General features: G+C 42.6%; 1 protein-coding gene across 1 annotated transcript; it reads left to right on the top strand.

Annotated features, from left to right (window-relative positions):
• Positions 1–609: 609 nt before the first annotated feature.
• On the top strand, positions 610–11585 carry plk2b (polo-like kinase 2b (Drosophila)). The gene is made up of 14 exons (XM_033973042.2): positions 610–834; positions 1111–1218; positions 1309–1425; positions 1539–1668; positions 3083–3266; positions 3486–3684; positions 4397–4544; positions 5061–5155; positions 5835–5967; positions 6521–6601; positions 6950–7109; positions 7529–7658; positions 8064–8174; positions 10127–11585. The coding sequence occupies exons 1-14, from the start codon at positions 658–660 to the stop codon at positions 10316–10318; spliced, it is 1965 nt and encodes a 654-aa protein (XP_033828933.1). The 5' UTR covers positions 610–657; the 3' UTR covers positions 10319–11585.
• Positions 11586–19663: the final 8078 nt, after the last annotated feature.

A 19663-nucleotide genomic window follows, 5' to 3' on the forward strand; every position in this document is an offset into this window, starting at 1 on the left:
ATAATGGCCAGTGATGAAGGATGGCGCACGAGAGGAATTATTATTATGAAACAACATGAAAACAACAGTGACAGAAAAAAACGCCTGGATGGAGAAATGTACAGTTCACATTCAGTTAATACATATATTTAAATATAATTATACATCATATATATTTAAATATATTTAATCACAAAGAAACAAATTAAGAAAATTATGTACATGTGTTTCAGATTTAAATCATTGTCAGATCTGATTCTGCTTTAGGTTTAAACTGGTGACCACTTTAACCTCATGTGTTTTTATATCTGCATCTCTCCCTGTGCTATATTATTTATTATTTAAGGTGTGTTTCCTGTATTTGTTTTGTATGTGCTGTATAAATTAACTTGGATTAGTTTTTTTGTTTGTTTTTATGGGGATGTGTTGTTTTTTTTAATTATCTTTTTTATATTATGAATCAGAATGATCACGTGATGCTGTCTCCTGAAGCCAGCGTTCAACAAATACATCTAACTTGAACCTAAAAATCTGTGACTGAAGCCTTGCCCTGGTTTAACACCGTGACGTCACTGTGAGGGCGGTGCGCGCGGAGGGAGGGACTGTTGCTGGGTATAAAACCGAGCGCAGCAAGTCTCTCAGATTCATTCTTTGTACTGGATTTAAACTGTCAGCTCTATGGAAGTACACACCAACATACACAACCACAGCACCGGCATGTGTGAGTCCACGCAGCGGGGAGGCGAGCCCCGGCGTAAGCGCGTGGATGAGCGCAACGGACCGTCTGAAATGGCCCGGATCATCACCGACCCTGAGACTGGAAAATGCTACTGCAGAGGGAAAGTTCTGGGAAAGGTACTTCTGCCTTTAACGTGGATTTACGATCTAAGAAAAAAAGGCGTTTGCAGAGCTCAGATCTAGGGCTGCAGGGCGCTAATCGAGTTTTAATCGAAGTCCTCTAATCGATCATCTTCGGTTGTTTTATTCGCAAGGTCCAATCCTCTGCAAATGCATTTTAGTTTTTTATGTTATTTATTATATCTAGCCTATGTAAATGCAATTATTCAAAGTATGTCTCGTTTATGTTCAGACAGATGCATTTTAATTGCGTTAATGGTGTTTTATTTCCAGGGAGGCTTTGCGAAATGTTACGAGCTCACAGACTTGTCCACGAGCAAAGTTTACGCAGCGAAAATCATCCCCCACTCGCGCGTATCCAAACCGCACCAGAGGGAGAAGGTAAACTCCACTCACGCGCTCTCACCACTTCCTCCGAGGCTCCTTCTTTACTTTGATTTTGATTATTGTCTCATTTTTGTTTTTCTAAAGATTGACAGAGAGATCGAGCTGCACAAGGCCTTAAACCACAGACATATTGTGCATTTTTACCACCATTTTGAGGACAAAGAAAACATTTATATTCTGTTGGAGTACTGCAGCAGGAAAGTAAGTTCATTTGCACGTTACAGCTTCTGTTTTAACGCAGCAGACTGAAGACAGCATTACTACAGGATTGTGTATGAACAGACTGCTGAGTGCGTATGTTTTTGGTGTTTTAGTCGCTCGCGCACATCCTAAAAGCGCGTAAAGTCCTCACAGAGCCAGAAGTGCGCTACTACCTCAGGCAGATCGTGTCCGGACTCAAGTACCTCCACGAACAGGAAATCCTGCATAGAGACCTCAAACTCGGTGAGTAACAGCAACACAAAGCAACGTTCACATGTAAATATTATAATCTAAATATGGGTTTTATAAAGGATTATATAAACCAGGAAGGATACAGTACTGAGGTGCAGTCACATGTGCAGTGAATGAATCACGTTCAGATGTTGGTGATGGGTGTAGACATGGGTGGTGGTGGTGGTGGTGGTGGTGGTGGTGGTGGTGAGGAGGAGGGAAAGGTTGAGGTAGATGACTGTTCTGCTGCTGTGGTGAATATGGTGGTGCAGTGGCTAAGTGCCTGACCTCACAGCAAGGATGTTCTGTGTTAGATTCATGGTGTCTTGATGGTTTTATGGTTATACAGCTGCAGTATATCCAGAATGCTGCTGCTGCTCGGGACCTGACTAGAACCAGGTAGTACTTCACACATGCGTCCTGTGCACAAGTCTCTGCATGGGCTCCTGTGGCTCAGAGAATAGACTTTAAGTCCACTCTGCTTGTGTACAAGTCTCTTCATGGCCTAGTACCGAAGTACATTTCCCTAGTCCTGGCCTCCTGCTGGTGCCCAGAGTCAGGATTAAACATGGGGAATCAGCGTTTCAGTTTTATTCTACTTAAAGCTGGAACAATCTTCCTGAAGATGTGAGACAGGCCTCTACTTTGATGTTTAAATCCAGGCTCAAAACAGTTCTGTTTAACTGTGTATATGACTGAATGACTGTTTTTATTCTGCACTTTTCTTCTTTAATGTTAATTTGTTTAATGATTAATTTTAATGTTTTTCTTATTCTGTTAAGCACTTTGAATTATCTAGTGTATGAATTGTGCTATACAAATAAACTTGCCTTGCCTTTATTCACATCTGTCTCCAGTTAAAGTAAGGTGGAGATGAGTTCTAGCAGGATGTCCTGCAGCAGCGGTGATGGGTCAAACGCAGAGGACACATTTGAAACAGTGACAGTTAAAGGAGTACTATGTAAACTTTCTAGTAGTAGGGTCTGCTACTTGCTTGTATCCATGCAAATATTACTGTTTCATCTGGAGTCTCCACGGTATGGTATTAAACATAGCTCCACTTCATGCAGACAAGGTTTTAGATCAGATCTGTGAGGAGGAGAGCCAGCTCACAGTAAGAATACATGTTTTTACTAAATCAATGCTGGATACATATGTTTAATGCCATACTGTGTAACATTCCAGGCAAAGCTAGATCTTCCTTCCACTCCTTCAGAGAAGTTACATTTGTATATGGTGAAAGGGCTGTGTCCTGCAGTTGAATACAAGGCTGACAAAAGGGAGAGAGAGTGCATCTATTTGAAGAGCTGTGATTGGTCGAAGTAGCAGGCTGGTCTTTGATCTTGTATCCCCTGCTGATTCATGTTTTTCATTAATCTTCTATATCAAATGGGTTTTCTAACTCGTCTCTGTTTCTGGCCTTCAGGTAATTTCTTTGTGAGCGAGTCTATGGAGTTGAAGGTCGGGGACTTTGGTCTCGCTGCCAAACTGGAGCCAGCAGGAAACAGGAGAAGGACGATCTGTGGAACTCCAAACTATCTCTCCCCCGAAGTGCTGAACAAACAGGGCCATGGCTGCGAGTCTGACATCTGGGCTCTGGGCTGCGTTATGTGAGTAACACTATAGATCGTCTGCAAACTGGATGATGGAGACTCAAGTTAATGTTTTTTTGGGCAATGGTTATTAATGAAGAAAATGACAAATTAAATTAAAGTCAAGGTCAAGTATTGCACAAATGGATCATATATGGCTCCATATAACAGAAAGTTGAACACCATGAGTAGTTTTCTTTTTGTTTTGTGGCCTAACTCCTACCTTCTTGCCCGTAGGTACACGATGCTGCTTGGGAGACCGCCATTTGAAACCACAAACCTTAAAGAGACGTACCGCTGTATCAGAGAGGCTCGGTACTCGCTCCCCTCGTCCCTGTCGCCTCAGGCCAAACAGCTGATCAGTAACCTCCTCGCCAAGACCCCAGACGACCGGCCCAACCTGGACCTTATTCTACGGCACGACTTCTTCACGCAGGTCAGAGCATGCTGCCATTTTGTTTGGGTTAGATTTGATATTACATAAAGTGAATTGGGTGTGATTATATCCTATGCATTGTGTTGGCGAACCATAATGGGGCTATTGCCTATGGTTTTCAGGTCCAGTATTCTGTAGTTCTATAAGGTTTAATTGAGCTGTTGTTAAAGATGCACTATGAAACTTTTCTGGTGATGGGTCATCTGCTTGTGTCCACAGATATATCATCACTTTGCTTGGAATGTTCCATTGTAGGGCATTACGTGTATCTAGCATTTATTCATTTACATGTGTTCTGTAGCTTAAAGAAAACCTTAGAAATGTTCCACAGTGTGTCTTCAAACAGATGATGTCACTAGAAGTAGTCATAAGTCAGATCTATGGAGAGGCTACTCTGTTCACAGAAATTTCTTTTTCTAAGTCTAGGAGTAACATCGTGACAACAAACCCTTGAGTGCTTTTATATTTAAGGATTATGTCTATGTAATTTGCAGCTTTTGACCACGACACCGATGCTTAATAGTTTTATGAGGTTATATAATTTTAAAGTTGACTGTAGATGTTGTCTACAAAATGTTGTCCTTCTCTGTTATCAATTTCAAAGCCCTGACTTGGAGCATTTTGCTGTTTTGTTGTTTTTTCTGGTGTTTTGCTGTTATTTTGACCCCGTTGCCGTGGGTTACACACTGACCCAGTTTGTGTGTCCGTACAGGGCTTTAGTCCAGAGCGACTGTCCCCGAGCTGCTGTCACTCTCCCCCAGACTTCCATGTATCCAGTCCGGCAAAGAGCTTCTTCAAGAAGGCTGCAGCCGCTCTGTTTGGAGGGAGGAGGGACAAGGTGAAATACTACGAGACCCTAAGTGAGTACGAGCAGAAAAATAAGTCTCTTCTTTAGAAGTTTACATGCGTTTATATAATGTGTCTGTGTAATTGGTTTTAGAATTAATTTGCAATATGCGTATCGATTGGCAGCAATGATGGAACTGCAGTGTTAAAGCTGCACTATGCAACTTTTCTGGTGGAGGGTTAGCCACCTGCTTGTCTCCATAGAAATGGTATCGCTTGACTGAATGTTTCACAGTGTGGCAATAAAATGACTATCTTGGCAAAAAAAACCAAAAAAAACTGAGATCAAATAAATGCACTCTCTCCCTTTTGTCAGCCAAGTAATAACATCTCCTTGGAGACAAGCAGGTGACAGACTCTCCACCAGAAAAGTGACATAATGCTGCTTTAAATAATGAGCATATTTGCTGATCACATTTACCCTAGAGCAGAATTTTAAAATCTCTAAAGTATGTCCTGAATGCGGTGGTGGAGATGATGGTGGTGACGTTATCTGCAGAAGCATTTATGATGTCACTTTTTCTCCACAGACAAACTGACCAAAGAGGAAGAGGAAATCTATAAACTACAACATAACTTGGAGAGGACGGTGATCAGCCAGCAGCAGCACCACAGAGTCCCAGAGGTCAGTGTGTTTCATAATAAAACTTAAATGCACTTTTCATATTATCGAGTTCCACATGAGGAAGGCCACACAATGTTACTCCTGTATTAGATGTGTGATGATCAGTTTGGGATTAGCTCAAATAAAACCATGGGTTTAAGGAGGTCATTATTTTCTCAAGTCCGGAGTTGTGTTTGAGTCAGAATTCTACTTATTGCTCCAGTTAAAAATGGTTTCATATTTTTCTCATAAAAATTGACCCATAGCCTCTTGTGATTTCAAGTGTTTTTATGAATCATAAAACATTTATAAAACACGAAAACTCTTCCTGCATGAGGTGAAAACGGTTGGAAATAATAATTTAAAAATCTGTTACAAACCAAATCATGACTTATTATTATTATTAATATTCATACCTGTGTGACATACTTTTTTCCCTGAGAATAGTGGAGTGAGTCACGTTGATGTAAAGCTTGAAGGAATCCAGTTTGAGTGTGGATCCAAATGTCTATCGTAGCCTATTCCATTTCTTATTCCATTCCTCATTTGGTCCCAGCACTCCGTCTTTGGGCTTTGTGTCTGTGGCTTGTGGGCTCTCCGTCTGTGGGTGTGAGCTCTGCGTCTGGGGGAGAGGGTTGACTCAGATGAGCTAAAGCCTGTGATTCTTAAAGTCCTGTTTTCGTCACTGCTTGTCTCTCAGAATGGAGCTCTACTTCCGCCGTCTGCCGAAAACCCGGTCGCCGTGGCAACAGAGAGCCAGTCCCCCACGTCGCAGGACACAATCCGCCTGATTGTGAGAGGCAGTCTGGGGAGCTGCAGCAGCAGCAGTGAATGTTAGTCATTCAGTGAAACTGCAGTTTTATTCTGTAAAAATCTCACATTTAGACACATCATAGAGGATTATCAACATCTAAACAAAAAATACAGTTTGAGTGGTCGCTATGGGCAATGGCTGCAGTTATTTAAAGCAGTATTATGTTATTATATTAACTTTTCTAGTAGAGGGTCTGTACCTCTGATTAAACACATTCAAGATAAATAACATGGAACGTTCTCCAGTGTGGCATTAAAGTGGTAATACTTCCATGAAAATGAGCAGGTGTCAGATCCTCCACTAAAAATGTTCCATAGTATAGCTTTTAAGTACCATAGCGTCATATTAATATGTAAAACGTGCTAACTCTGTTATTGAGACTAAAGTGAAGTTTGTGGAGGTGTTCACTGCAGAGCCATTTGATCCATAATTAAAAGGAAAACAGGATTTAAAAAAAGTTATAGAAAACTTAACGCTGTTTGTAGAAGTGAATAAAATGATGGTCATTAATGAACTTTGATCACAACCATAAACTTTACCTGGACTTGAATGACTCCATTTTGTCCATACAGGTTTGGAGGACAACACCACGTGCAGTGTGGCTGAGACCGTGGCCAGCGTGTTACGAGGCTGTTTGGAGAGCATGCCCAATGGTGAGTCCTGCTGCAGATAAACGACTATTCAAGTACTTTATATTTTATGAAGCACTTTAAAATGAGTTCTTGTGACATGCCTGAATACAGTGTTTGCATAGTTCAATAATAACTTGAATAGGGTCGAACATTTATTCAACCTTCTACAGCTCCAATCTTATTGCCAAACAGAAAAGTACCTGAATATTCCCCTCTCACAAAAAGAAAAAGCTCCCATGATGTATATTTATGTCCAAAAGTGCTGTTCCATCTCTGGTTCATTGAAGTGAATTCTTAGATCATGATGACAAGCCTGTTTGTTTTGGTAAACTCGTTCGTTTTCCTCATTCTTCTGTTCTAACTCCACAGCCGACACTATGCCGCAAGGCTCCAGCACCTGTAACCTGCAGTGGGTGACTAAATGGGTGGACTACTCCAACAAGTATGGCTTTGGCTACCAGCTGTCAGATCACACTGTGGGCGTTTTATTCAACAATGGGACGCACATGAGCCTACTCCCCGATAGAAAGTATGCACCCTTTAAATAAACTTTATAAGTTATTTTCAGGTATTATGGGATTAGAGCACGTTTGGTCCATAATTAAACATGGGAAGAACAGGATGTGTGTTTAGAAATGGGACTTCAATCAGGAGACTCTTTGGATCAATAGTGCTGGGGCTTGTATGGATTTGAAAACATGGATTTAAACTGGAATAACTGTAATATTGTGGAAATGGACTACATGATAAACAAAATAATGTATGTAAAGTAAATAATAATAATATTTGTGGTGGAGAGGTAAAGCGGCTGTGATTTGCGAACAGGAAGTAGGTTATGCAGTCTTCCTGATTCATTTAAAGAACTTTTTTCTATCGTAGTGAAGTGAAATAGTTGTATTTATTTAAAATGATAAAACAGCCTGTTTATGAGTTCTAAATGTTTTTCAGAACGATACATTACTACGCCGAGTTGGACCAGCGCTCCGTCTTTCCCACCTGTGAGGTCCCAGAGCATTTCGTTGGACAAGTCACCGTTTTAAAGTATTTCTCCCACTACATGGAGGAGAATCTCATGGATGTAAGTCTTGTTTTAACCTCTGTAAATGGGACGATTAGACTCAACTCTCTGAAATATACTCAACATAATCATATCTGAGCTGTTACCTAGCAACCACACAGTAAAAATGGCCAAAACTCGTTTAATTTAAAGAACAGAAAGGGACTTAATTTTAGAACTCAAGTTTTTACAAAAATGCCTCTTAACTTATATGAAACTAATAATATGGACAACAGGTTATTTCCCACCAAACCAGCTCATGAAACCTGTTATGTTCCTTTGAGCTGTTCTGGGTTGTGTTTGTGTCCTGCTCCATATTAATTTGTTTCTGTGTGTTCGCGTCCCAGCCTGCTCCATATTTAACCGTTTCTGCGTGTTCGTGTCCCAGCCTGCTCCATATTAAGCTCTCCCTGTTTACTTTCTCAGGGTGGGGATCTGGGAGCCATGACAGACTCGCACATGCCTCGGCTCTACCTGCTGGAGTGGCTCAAGTCGGACCGCGCCCTCATGATGCTGTTCAACGATGGCACTTTCCAGGTAAAAGCTGAGAACGAGGTTGAGTTTGGGTTTGGGTCAGAGCAGTAGTTTTTTAGTAATAGTAGTTTGGCAAAGGGAGAGCAGAGCGTGGCAGAAACAAGAGTTTGTTATGTGCAGAACTGTTCATTGTGATTGTTTGTAATTATTTTTGAAACAAGCAGGTGGTGCACCCTCCACTAGAAGTTAGAGAGTGCACCTTTTAGATGCTGTTATGTTATTGCTTCTCATGAATGTTCCGCAGTATGTCATTAGCTTATCCATCTTTTCATTAATCCATTACATTATTTTTATTGCTCAAAAATACCTTTTAAAAAAGCTAAACAATCACTCATATTGTGAACAGGTTCACCTCTCTACAGATCTTGTATGTTTCACAGTATAGCATTAACTTATCTATTTTTATGCCAAGTTACAAGCAAGGCAAAGAAATGGCATATCCATGGAGAGAAGCAGGTGTCTAACTCACCACCAGCTGCAAGTTTTATTAAAAAAGTGTGTTTTCAGATTAATAGTTTATTTGGAAAAATCCTTCAGTTTTAGTTAGTACCACAGTGTAGAATGAATGACATGCTTTACATGTTTTGGGTTGGGAATTGTCCAGCTCACAAAGGGCTCATTCAAAACAGAAAAATTGTGCTCTCTGAATATGTGAAACTGCATAATGTGACAAATGTGCCCACCTACAGTGAGTGTCACTAAATCACGGTATATACGGTCTAATTCTTAATGCTCTAAAGCTGCTGCAGACTTACGATCACAGAGACTCCCTGAGATTACTCATAGATCAAACATTTGACTTGACTTTTTTTTTTTTTTTTGTCTCAGTCATTTCTTGGTTTTACAAAGGATCAGAAAACCATAATATGACTCACCTGAGCAGATGTCCGTACTACAAAAGTCCCATTGACAGGACAGAAATGCACCTTTCCTGAATATCTTTAGAATGATCTCGAGCTGTTTCAGAACAAGTATAAATCACATAGACTAGTATACACCCATGGACCACTATGGAACCTACCTGGACCACTGAGGGTTTACACAGATATAAGGTCACATGGGAATAGAAAAAAGTACTATCATTTAATGTGGAAAATCACATATTGTCTAAATAAAGAGTGTATTTATTATCGTGGTATCAGAATCGGTATCAGGTATCAAGTCTATTCTTCAGTATCAAAATTGAGTTTTAAGTTTTAGCATTTTGGCAACACTATAATAAACTGTATTGTGGCTTTTATATAATGTAATAAATGATGAACTGTAGCTAAAGTTGAACAGGAGTTGGACTGCTTCATTTTGTGAGAACATTTAGACACTTTGAATGGCCTGGATTCAGTTTGTCTGACACTTTAACAGGGAAGTCTTTAGTCGAGTCACTGAAAAAAAACACAAGACCAAGCTGCTCGTTACGTAACCGCACTTGCACAATGACAAAAATGCTCTGTTCTATGGATCAGATCAGGGAATGTTATTGAGCGAACAGGTTCAAAGACTTAAGGAGATTTAAGTTGTTTAGATTGTGCATTATGCCCAACATTACTTCAATAGTTTCAAGACTTTTTGTGTTTAAATGTAACTAAACTCTAAATGAGACTCGTTACTTTTTATTTACGTTAATTTAAAGGTACACTGCATAACTTTTTCTGGTGGAGGGTCGGCCATCCAGTTGTCTTGGATGATTTTAATACCATATTGCCGAACATTCATCTTGCTTTTATTAGTGGCTACAAAAGAAAAATAAAAAAAAAACATGTGTTTGTCCTGTAAATGGGCTCACCTCTCCACAGATCTGACCTGTAACATGTCTGCCTTCTTGCATTCATGGATATGTATAATTTTAATATCAGGATGTGGAGATGGCAGCTTTTCTACAAACTTTTATAGAAATATATGTTTTTGAGTGTACATCACACTAACTAACCAGAATGTTCCCACTTTTTCCCCATCTCCAGGTCAACTTCTACCACGACCACACCAAGATCATCCTCTGCTGCCAGCGCGACGAGTACATGCTGACGTACATCAACGAGGAGCGGGTTTCCAAAAGCTTCAAACTCAGCTCCCTGCTCACGACCGGATGCCCTAACGATCTACGCGAACGAATGGTCTACTCCCTCAACATGCTGCTGCAGAGGTGTAGCTAAAGATCCAACCATGCTAGACTGGAGAGTGCCACAAGGAACAATGCAAATGAGTGGGATTGACGCTAGCCAAGTCTATTAACCAAACCCACGCTAGCTAGACCGCGGCTAGCTAAACCACGGAACATATAAGGACAAAGCAATGTAGCAATGTGGAGGCGGGTCATACAAAAAGGGCTGCTTTGTATGTCGACTGATGGAGAGGAGGAGGAGGAAACGATTGAGAGTAGGAGAGGAGTTGGAGTATGTTATTGTGAACAAACTGTTTGAAAAGTAAAAAAAAATAAAACGCTGGGCTGGAACTGGCATAAATGTGTAGAATAGGCTGTGTTCACGATTTGGAAGAATCCCTCGAGTTTAACCTGAGCTGGAGATCAGAGGTCAGAACTCTCAGATGCAATTCTCTGTGTAACTGTCAGACTGCAGAGGTGTTGCTCTGGTTTATTGTTAATATCTCTGTAATCCCTTAGCCTATCCACATGAAACTAAAACTGGGTTAAAGTTCAATGTCGTTCTGTCAGCTTAACAAAAGTAATTTTTTTTTCACAATATCTTCAGAAAATTGAGCCATTATTCAACACAAAACACTGGATTGTAAAAGGACTTTATACCATAAGATTAATATGATCCAATCCCAAACAAAGACAAGGCCCAACCGCAGAGTTACGCAGAGTTACGCAGAGTTACGCAGAGTTACGCAGAGTTACGCAGAGTTACGCAGAGTTACGCAGAGTTACGCAGAGTTACGCAGAGTTACGCAGAGTTACGCAGAGTTACGCAGAGTTACGCAGAGTTACGCAGAGTTACGCAGAGTTACGCAGAGTTACGCAGAGTTACGCAGAGTTACGCAGAGTTACGCAGAGTTACGCAGAGTTACGCAGAGTTACGCAGAGTTACGCAGAGTTACGCAGAGTTACGCAGAGTTACGCACTCTATCTGACATGACATTATCAAATCTAGAACGTGAACACAACCTATTAAAAGACTGCAAAATATTGTCATGGAGACGAGTTTAAAAATAGATTGTAGAACTTTTGTAAATTTTTGTACAGTGTATGTAAATGTACAGCTGAAACTGTGATGTACTTTTAATATAGATCAGAGGAGAGCGAGAGAGACATTAAGAATAATGATGGAGCCAGAGGAGAGGGAGAGATTCAGAATAAACAGATCAGATCCTGGTCTGGAGCCATTAGTAAAACACTGTTCAAAATAACGTATTGTGTTCAAAGTGCCGTATTTATTTATTTAATAATAAAAACCTTTTTGTAAAAAAAAAAAAAAAAAAAAAAAAAAAAAGTGCTTCTTTAAAGATTCTGTTTTTCAAAGCTCAGAAAAGCACATCTACAATTAGGTTTGGTGGATTAAGCCAAGACTAAGCCAAGACTAAACCAGAGCTAAACCAGGACTAAACTAGGACTGAACCATGTTTATTACAATGGTTAATGATAAATGGTTACATTTTTATACAGCACTTTTCCACCTTCAAGGCTCAAAGCGCTTTACAATGAACGACTCATCCACACATTCACGCACCAGTGTACATAGACACTGGGGACGAGGTGAGTTAAGTGTCTTGCCCAGCAACACAATGACAGCATTCGTCTGTGGGAGTTGGAGTCATACCGTCAACTTGTGGGTCAGTGGATCTGACCTCTCTACCAATCATGTTTATGTCGAGAGTGGGATTCGAACCAGCAACCTCTATCTGACCGCTCCCACCAGCAACCAACACATCACATGACTCTACAAATAAGAAATCATGTGTGTTGAACACTCTGGTCTCATCAAGACACTAAAATTTCAGTGTGTTTTGATAATAAGGAATTGACTCAGTTCTTGATTCTAATACCAATACCACACTGAAGAGAAAAATGCTACTTCTCAAAATTACTTGATACTCGCTCAAACGAGTCTCTAGTTTCCATCCATCCAATTTCTTCCGCTTATCCGGGGCCGGGTCGCGGGGGCAGCAGTCTTAAGGGGGGACTCCCAGACTTCCCTCACCCCAGACACATCCTCCAGCTCCTCCAGTGGGACCTCAAGGTGTTTCCCTCCAGTGTGGCCTGGGTCTTCCCCGGGGCCTCCTCCCGGTGGGACATGCACAGAACACCTCCCTAGGGAGGCATCCAGGAGGCATCCTGAGCAGATGCCCGAGCCACATCAACTGGTTCCTCTCAACGTGTAGGAGCAGTGGCTTTACTCCAAGCTCCTGTCCGAGCTCCTCACCTAAGGGTGCGCCTGGCCACCCTATGGAGGAAACCCATTTCAGCTGCTTGTATCCACGATCTTGTCCTTTTAGTCATTACCCAGAGGTCATGACCATAGGTGAGGGTAGGAACGTAGATTGACCAGTAAATCGAGAGCTTTGTCTTGCGACTCAGCTCCTTCTTTACCACAACGGACCGATACAGCAACCGCATCACTGCAGAAGCTGCACCGACCCTCCTGTCAATCTCACGCTCCATCCGTCCTTCACTCGTGAAGAAGACCCCGAGATACTTGAACTCCTCCACTTGAGGCAGAGACTCACCACCCACCCAGAGCGGGCAAGCCACCTATTTCCGGTCGAGAACTATGGCCTCGGATTTGGAGGAACTGATTCTCATCCCAGCTGTTTTACACTCGGCTGCAAACCGCCCCAGTGCCTGCTGAAGGTCCTGGCTCGATGAAGCCATCAGAACAACATCATCTGCAAACAGCAGAGATGGAATCCTGTGGTTCCCGAACCAGACCTCCTCCAGCCCCTGGCTGCGCCTAGAAATTCTGTCCCTGAATATAATGAACAGAACCGGTGACAGAGGGCAGCCCTGGCGGAGTCCAACATGCACCGGGAACTGGTCTGACTTACTGCCGGCAATGCGAACACAGCTCCTGCTCCGGTCATACAGGGACTGGACAGCCCTTAGCAAAGGGCCCCCGGACCCCATACTCCCAGAGCACCCCCCAAAGGACACCTCGAGGGACATAGTCGAATGCCTTCTCCAGATCCACAAAACACATGTGGACTGTTTGGGCAAACTCCCATGAACCCTCAAGGACCCGATCCACACTGCTCCTCCTGAATCCGAGATTCCACTATCGGTCGGATTCTCCTCTCCAGTACCCTGGAATAGACCTTACCGGGAAGGCTGAGGAGTGTGATTCCCCTGTAGTTGGAACACACCATCCGGTCCCCCTTCTTCTACAGAGGGACCACCACTCCGGTCTGCCAATCCAGTGGCACTGTCCCCGCCTGCCACGTGATGTTGAAGAGACATGTCAGCCAAGACAGTCCCACAACATCCAGAGGTACTCGGGACAGATCTCATTCACCCCTGGAGCCTTGCCACCGAGGAGCTTGCCAGTCACCTCGGTGACTTCAGCCAGGGTGATGGACGAGTCCACCTCCGGGTCCCTAGTCTCTGCTTCCTCCTCGGAAGACGTGACGGTGGGATTGAGGGGATCCTCAAAGTATTCCTTCCACCATCTGACAACATCCCCAGCAGCTCTCCACCCGCACTGTAAACAGTGTTGGTGAAGCACTGCTTCCCCCTCCTGAGGTGTCGGACGGTTTGCCAGAATCTCCCCCCCTGAACCGCCACCTTAACGTGGTGGAGGGGTTTGAATGATGATCCTGGGAGCTATGTTGTCGGGGGCTTCATACCCCCGGTAGGGTCACCCATGGGTTCAGAAGCCCCTTATGATGAGTGCACAATCAAGGTTCGTTACGTCACCCGGACCAGCGTCACCGGGGCCCCACCCTGGAGCCCCACCCTGGAGCCAGGCCTGGGGTGGGTGCTCAAGAGCGAGGGCCTGGTGGCCGGGTCTTTCCCAACGGGGCTCGGCCCGGCTTAGCCCAAAGGAGCGACGTGGGGCCGTCCTCACGTGGACCCACCACCTGCAAGAAGATCCGTAAGGGGCAGGTGCATAGAGGACATGGAGACTAGCTCTGGGGACATGGAATCTCACCTCGCTGGGGGGGAAGGAGCCTGAGCTTGTGTGGAAGGTTGAGCGTTACCAACTACATATAGTCGGCCTCACCTCCACGCACAGTTCTGGAACCCAACTCCTTGAGAGGGGCTGGACTCTCCATTTCTCTGGCGTTGCCTGCAGGGAGCGGCGGCGAGCTGGTGTGGGCTTGCTCATTGCCCACAGCTCAGCCATCACGTGTTGGAGTTCACCCCAACCTCCGACCGCGTGTCTTGGACACGAGTGAAGAGAGGTGCAGAGTTGTCAACTGATCACCACCTAGTTGTGAGTTGGATCCGCTGGCGGAGAAGGAAGCCGGATAGACCTGGCAGGCCCAAGTGTATTGTGAGGGTCTGTTGGGAACGTCTGGTGGAGCCCTCTGTCAGGGAGGTCTTCAGCTCACATCTCCGGGAGAGCTTCTCCCTGATCCTGGGGGAGGCTGGGGACATGCAATCCGAGTGGGCCATGTTCTCCACCTCTATTGTCAATGCGGCTGCTTGTAGCTGTGGTCGTAAGGTCTGTGGTGCTTGTCGCGGCGGCAATCCCCGAACCCGGTGGTGGACACCGGAAGTAAGGGATACCGTCAAGAAGAAGGAGTCCTATCAAGCCTTGTTGGCTCGTGAGACTCCTGAGGCAGCTGATGAGTACCGTCAGGCCAAGCGTGCCGCAGCTCGTGCGGTCACAGAGGCAAAAACTCCCGGTTGGGAGGAGTTCGGGGAGGTCATGGAGGAGGACTATCAGACTGCCTCAAAGAGATTCTGATCTCTAGTTTTGATATTAGTTTTAGTATCGGTTTGTATTTGTATGACAGCCCTATTCTGTACAAAAGTTCTAACCAGACACACAGAAAAACTCAATATGAAAGAAAAATTAGGCATTTTAAGTTTTGACATTGTTAAAATGCAAAAGTCTTGTTTTTGTTTTCAGAATTGTGAAAAAGTGTTTTTAAAGTTTCCTCTTTCACAAATGCACACCATTGTCACTAACTAAACACGTTCACACTGCAGGTCATGTGGTCTCACATCTGTGAACTGAGACTGAGCACCAGCTACAGCAACACTCTGACAAACCATCAAGACCACAAAGGACTGAACAAGGACTGAACCAGGACTAAACTAGGACTAGACACGGACTAGACCAGGACTGAACCAGGACTGAACCAGGACTAGACCAGGACTAGACCAGGACTAGACCAGGACTGATCCAGGACTAAACTTGGACTAAACCAGGACTAGACCAGGACTGAACCAGGACTAAACCAGGACTAGACCAGGACTGAACCAGGACTGAACCAGGACTAAACTAGGACTAGACCAGGACTGAACCAGCACTAAACTTAGACTAAACCAGGACTAGACCAGAGCTAGAAGAGGACCAAACCAAGACTGCATACAGGACTAAACCAGGTTCAAAAGTGTTTACTAAGCAATAGTCAAAAGTAAAGACGGAAGATATGAGTTCTTTCATGGCCGATATCAACTCATGCATATACTTTAAGCAGCAGGTCAAAAGATCGGCCTGTGCCGGAGCTTTAAGGCCAATAACAGATGTAATAAAAAGAGCAAATTTTGGTCTATCTGTGGTTAGAAGGTCCCGTGTTTGAGTTGAACCAGCTTGAAAGAAAAGACCGTGGCCTTGACTGTGTTTTACTAGAGAGATAAACATGTGCTTTGATCATGAAACTACAGAGGCTCAGAAGGGACAAAACAAACAAACAGGAGAAATGGGTAAACATACTGTAAAGAGAGACACAACTCACTATTATTCCTGTCAAACCAGTAAATAAATGAAAAGAAGAGACCATTACAACATTCTGCTACAACACAAAAACAAGAACATTTAAAGGTACAAGTTGTAACTTACCTACCTCCTGCGTGTATCCATGGAGATGCCATTGCTTTTGTCTATTCCACAGTATGTCATTTAACTTAAGTCTAATGGTGCGTTTGTATATGTGTATGTATATTTGTCTGTTTGTCTATGAGCGTACATGTGTGTGCATGTGTGTGTATATATATATATATATATTATAGCTAACGTTACATACACAGTGGGAACTGCTCTAAAGTAGGTCACAGCAAAAATCACTTTCACTTCAGTTTTTTAAGAATGAAAATATTTTTGATAAATGTATTAAGAAACACTCTTACAGTACAGATCTGTCTCCATGGTGATAGATAAGTTTAATGCCATAGTATGAAACATTTCTGCAATAACAAACAGGTGACAGACCCTTCTCCAGAAAAGTTCCAAATTCCCCCTTTAATCTCTCTGCAGCCCCTCTGCTTTGTTTACATTTGAGTCCATTTGGTGTTTTGGTATTATCTCCATGCTGACGTATCTCGCCCATCATTATTTGGGGCATAGCGGTGAGGAATCCCGGCTGCTTTAGCGACAACAATGACCATAAAAAGAGAAAATTACTCACACAAATTGCATCAGAGCTTTTGATTCATTTGATTCATTTTTGGGCATCCTTTCACAGGCAGCACGTCGCCATAGAAACAGGAAAGGCACAGCGCCGTCGGAAACAAGTGTGAGGTGTGCAAACTACTACACACGTACACACATATACACACCAGTATATGACGCGCGTGTTAAAAGTATACTCTGCCCTCCCACGCCGCTCCTGATTGGACGATCACTTCCTACATTTGAACTTGGTGTCCCCACCGAGCCCACACCTGTGCGCTTGTTATGTAAGAAACTCAACATCAACGTTTGACTCACCTCTTCAGACGCGCCAGCATCTCACTACATCCAATACATTTAATTTGTAAAAATGCCCCATAGCAATAATATAAATAACAATATAATAACATTAAAGTGCAGTGCTGATGCTAACTGGAGTTTTTTTTCAGTTAGCCACTCTCACTTTTTGTGTAAAAACAAACTCCTAAACAAGACTATAAACGCTCAGATTGATCACAGGCTCCTGAAAAATTAGCTCTTTAATTAACTTTTGGATTTTTTCATGATTTTTGTCTGGGTTTTCTAATGTGTGCATTGTGTCTCCACGGTAACTATTAAACATTCCACCATAAAGAAACATGTAGGACACCCCCAGCGAGATGTTACTGTATCAGTTCATGAACGAGTGAGCTCTTTTGAATGAGTCCTTAACTGGATCTCAGTTTTGAAAAGTAAATATTTTTGTTTCTAATTTGTGTAATTTTGATCCTGATTAATGCCAAACAAGCACAAGAATCAGAACAGAACTACCACTTCATGACTTCATAAGGTGGAACAGAGCATTTTGAGCATTGGAGATGTAGCAAAACTAATAATAAAGGTGAGTTTTAGAGGTGGTAACGGCATTATAACATGGCTTAATTAAAGCTCACAAGAGTCAGTTTGTGTGATCTAGGACCTTTATGTCCAAGGATGTTGTGATGTGAACCTGTTACACCAGTGGCAGCAGAATTCTTGAGCTGAAATTCTAAAGCTGCAGTGATTGGATTTTAATGCAGAACAAAGACAGTACAATCACTGCCCCCGGTGGTCATTTGTAAGTATGCCATTATGTTCCTTTCAACAATTATTCTGATTTGAGACTTACTCAGACTTTACTGTAGACAGCTGACACAGAGACTGGGTCATATATGAAGCGTTTACATCCAACTGAGCACATATATGAAGCATTTACATGTAACTGAGCACATATATGAAGCATTTACATGTAACTGAGCGTTTACATGTAACTGAGCACATATATGAAGCATTAACATGCAACTGAGCACATATATAAAGTGTTTACATGTAACTGAGCACATTTATGAAATGTTGACATGTAACTGAGCAGATATATGAAGCATTTACATGTAACTGAGCACATATGAATGTTTACATGTAACTGAGCAGATATATGAGTATGAGTATTGTTTTTATGCAAATATTAACTGATTTTCAATTTGATGCCTGCAACACGTTCCAATAAAGCTGGGACAGGGGCAACAAAAGAATAGGAAAGTTGAGAGATGCTTAAAATACACCTGTTTGGAACGTTTCACAGGTAAACAGGTTAATTGGAAACAGGTGAGTGTCATGATTGGGTATAAAAGGAGCATCCCCAAAGGCCTCAGTCATTCACAAGCAAAGATGGGGTGAGGTTCACCCCTTTGTGAACAACTGCGTGAGCAAATAGTCCAACAGTCTAAGAACAATCTTTCTCAATGTACAATTGCAAGGAATTCAGGGATTTCATCATCTACGATCCATAATATCATCAAAAGTTTCAGAGAATCTGGAGAAATCTCTGCACACAAGGCAAACCAACATTGAATGCCCGTGACCTTCGATCCATGAACATGAATTTGTAAAGGATATTACCACATGGGCTCAGGAACACTTCAGGACACCACTGTCACTTCATTGCTACATCTCCAAGTGCAAGTTAAAACTGTACCACGCAAAGTGTAAGCCATGTATCAGCAACACCCAGAAACGCTCTTGGCTTTTCTGGGCCCAAGCTCAACTGAGATGGACTGATGCAAAGTGGAAAAGTGTGCTGTGGTCTGACAAGTCCACATTTCAAACAGTTTTTGGAAATCATGGACGTCATGTCCTGTGGGTCAAAAAGGAAAAGGACCATCCGGATTGTTATCAGCGCAAAGTTCAAAAGCCAGGATCTGTGATGGTTTGGGGGTGTGTTAGTGCCCATGGCATGGGTAACTTGCACATCTGTGAAGGCACCATTAATGCTGAAAGGTACATACAGGTTTTGGAGCAACATATGCTGCCGTCCAAGCAATGTCTTTTTCAGGGACGTCCATGCTTTTTTCAGCAAGACAATGCCAAGCCACATTCTGCATGTGTTAGAACAGCATGGCTTCGTAGTAAAAGAGTGCGGGTACTAAACTGGCCTGCCTGTGTCCAGACCTGTCTCCCATTGAAAATCTGTGGCGCATTATGAAGTGCAAAATACGACAGGGACCTCAGATTGCTGAGCAACTGAAGTTGTACATTCAGCGAGAATGGGAAAGAATTCCTCCTGCAAAGCTTCAACAATTAGTGTCCTCAGTTCCAAAACACTTATTGATTGTTGTTAAAAGGAAAGGTGATGTAACACAGTGGTAAAAATGCCCCTGTCCCCTGCTTTATTGGAAGGTGTTGCAGACATCACATTGAAAATGACTGAATATTTGCCTAAAAACAATAAAGTTTATCAGTTTGAACATTAAATATCTTGTCTTTGTAGTTTATTCAGTTCAATATTGATTGAAAAAGATTTGCAAATCATTGTATTCTGTATTTTTTTTTTTTGAGTTTTGCACAGCATCCCAACTTCATTGGAACTGGGGTTGTATCTGAGCACATATATTAAGTGTTTACATGTAAAGATACACAGTTGAAACCATAAGTTCACATACACTATATAAAAAGACACATGCTTTTTTT

Source organism: Periophthalmus magnuspinnatus, chromosome 9, assembly GCF_009829125.3.
Source record: "Periophthalmus magnuspinnatus isolate fPerMag1 chromosome 9, fPerMag1.2.pri, whole genome shotgun sequence".
Taxonomy (NCBI): Eukaryota; Metazoa; Chordata; class Actinopteri; order Gobiiformes; family Gobiidae; genus Periophthalmus; species Periophthalmus magnuspinnatus.

Coding starts and splice junctions, on each gene's coding strand:
- plk2b (XM_033973042.2), top strand. CDS start 658: ATGGAAGTACACACCAACATACACAACCACAGCACCGGCATGTGTGAG. Junction 1,426..1,538: donor TGGAGTACTGCAGCAGGAAA/GTAAGTTCATTT, acceptor TTGGTGTTTTAG/TCGCTCGCGCACATCCTAAA. Junction 5,968..6,520: donor CTGCAGCAGCAGCAGTGAAT/GTTAGTCATTCA, acceptor TTGTCCATACAG/GTTTGGAGGACAACACCACG.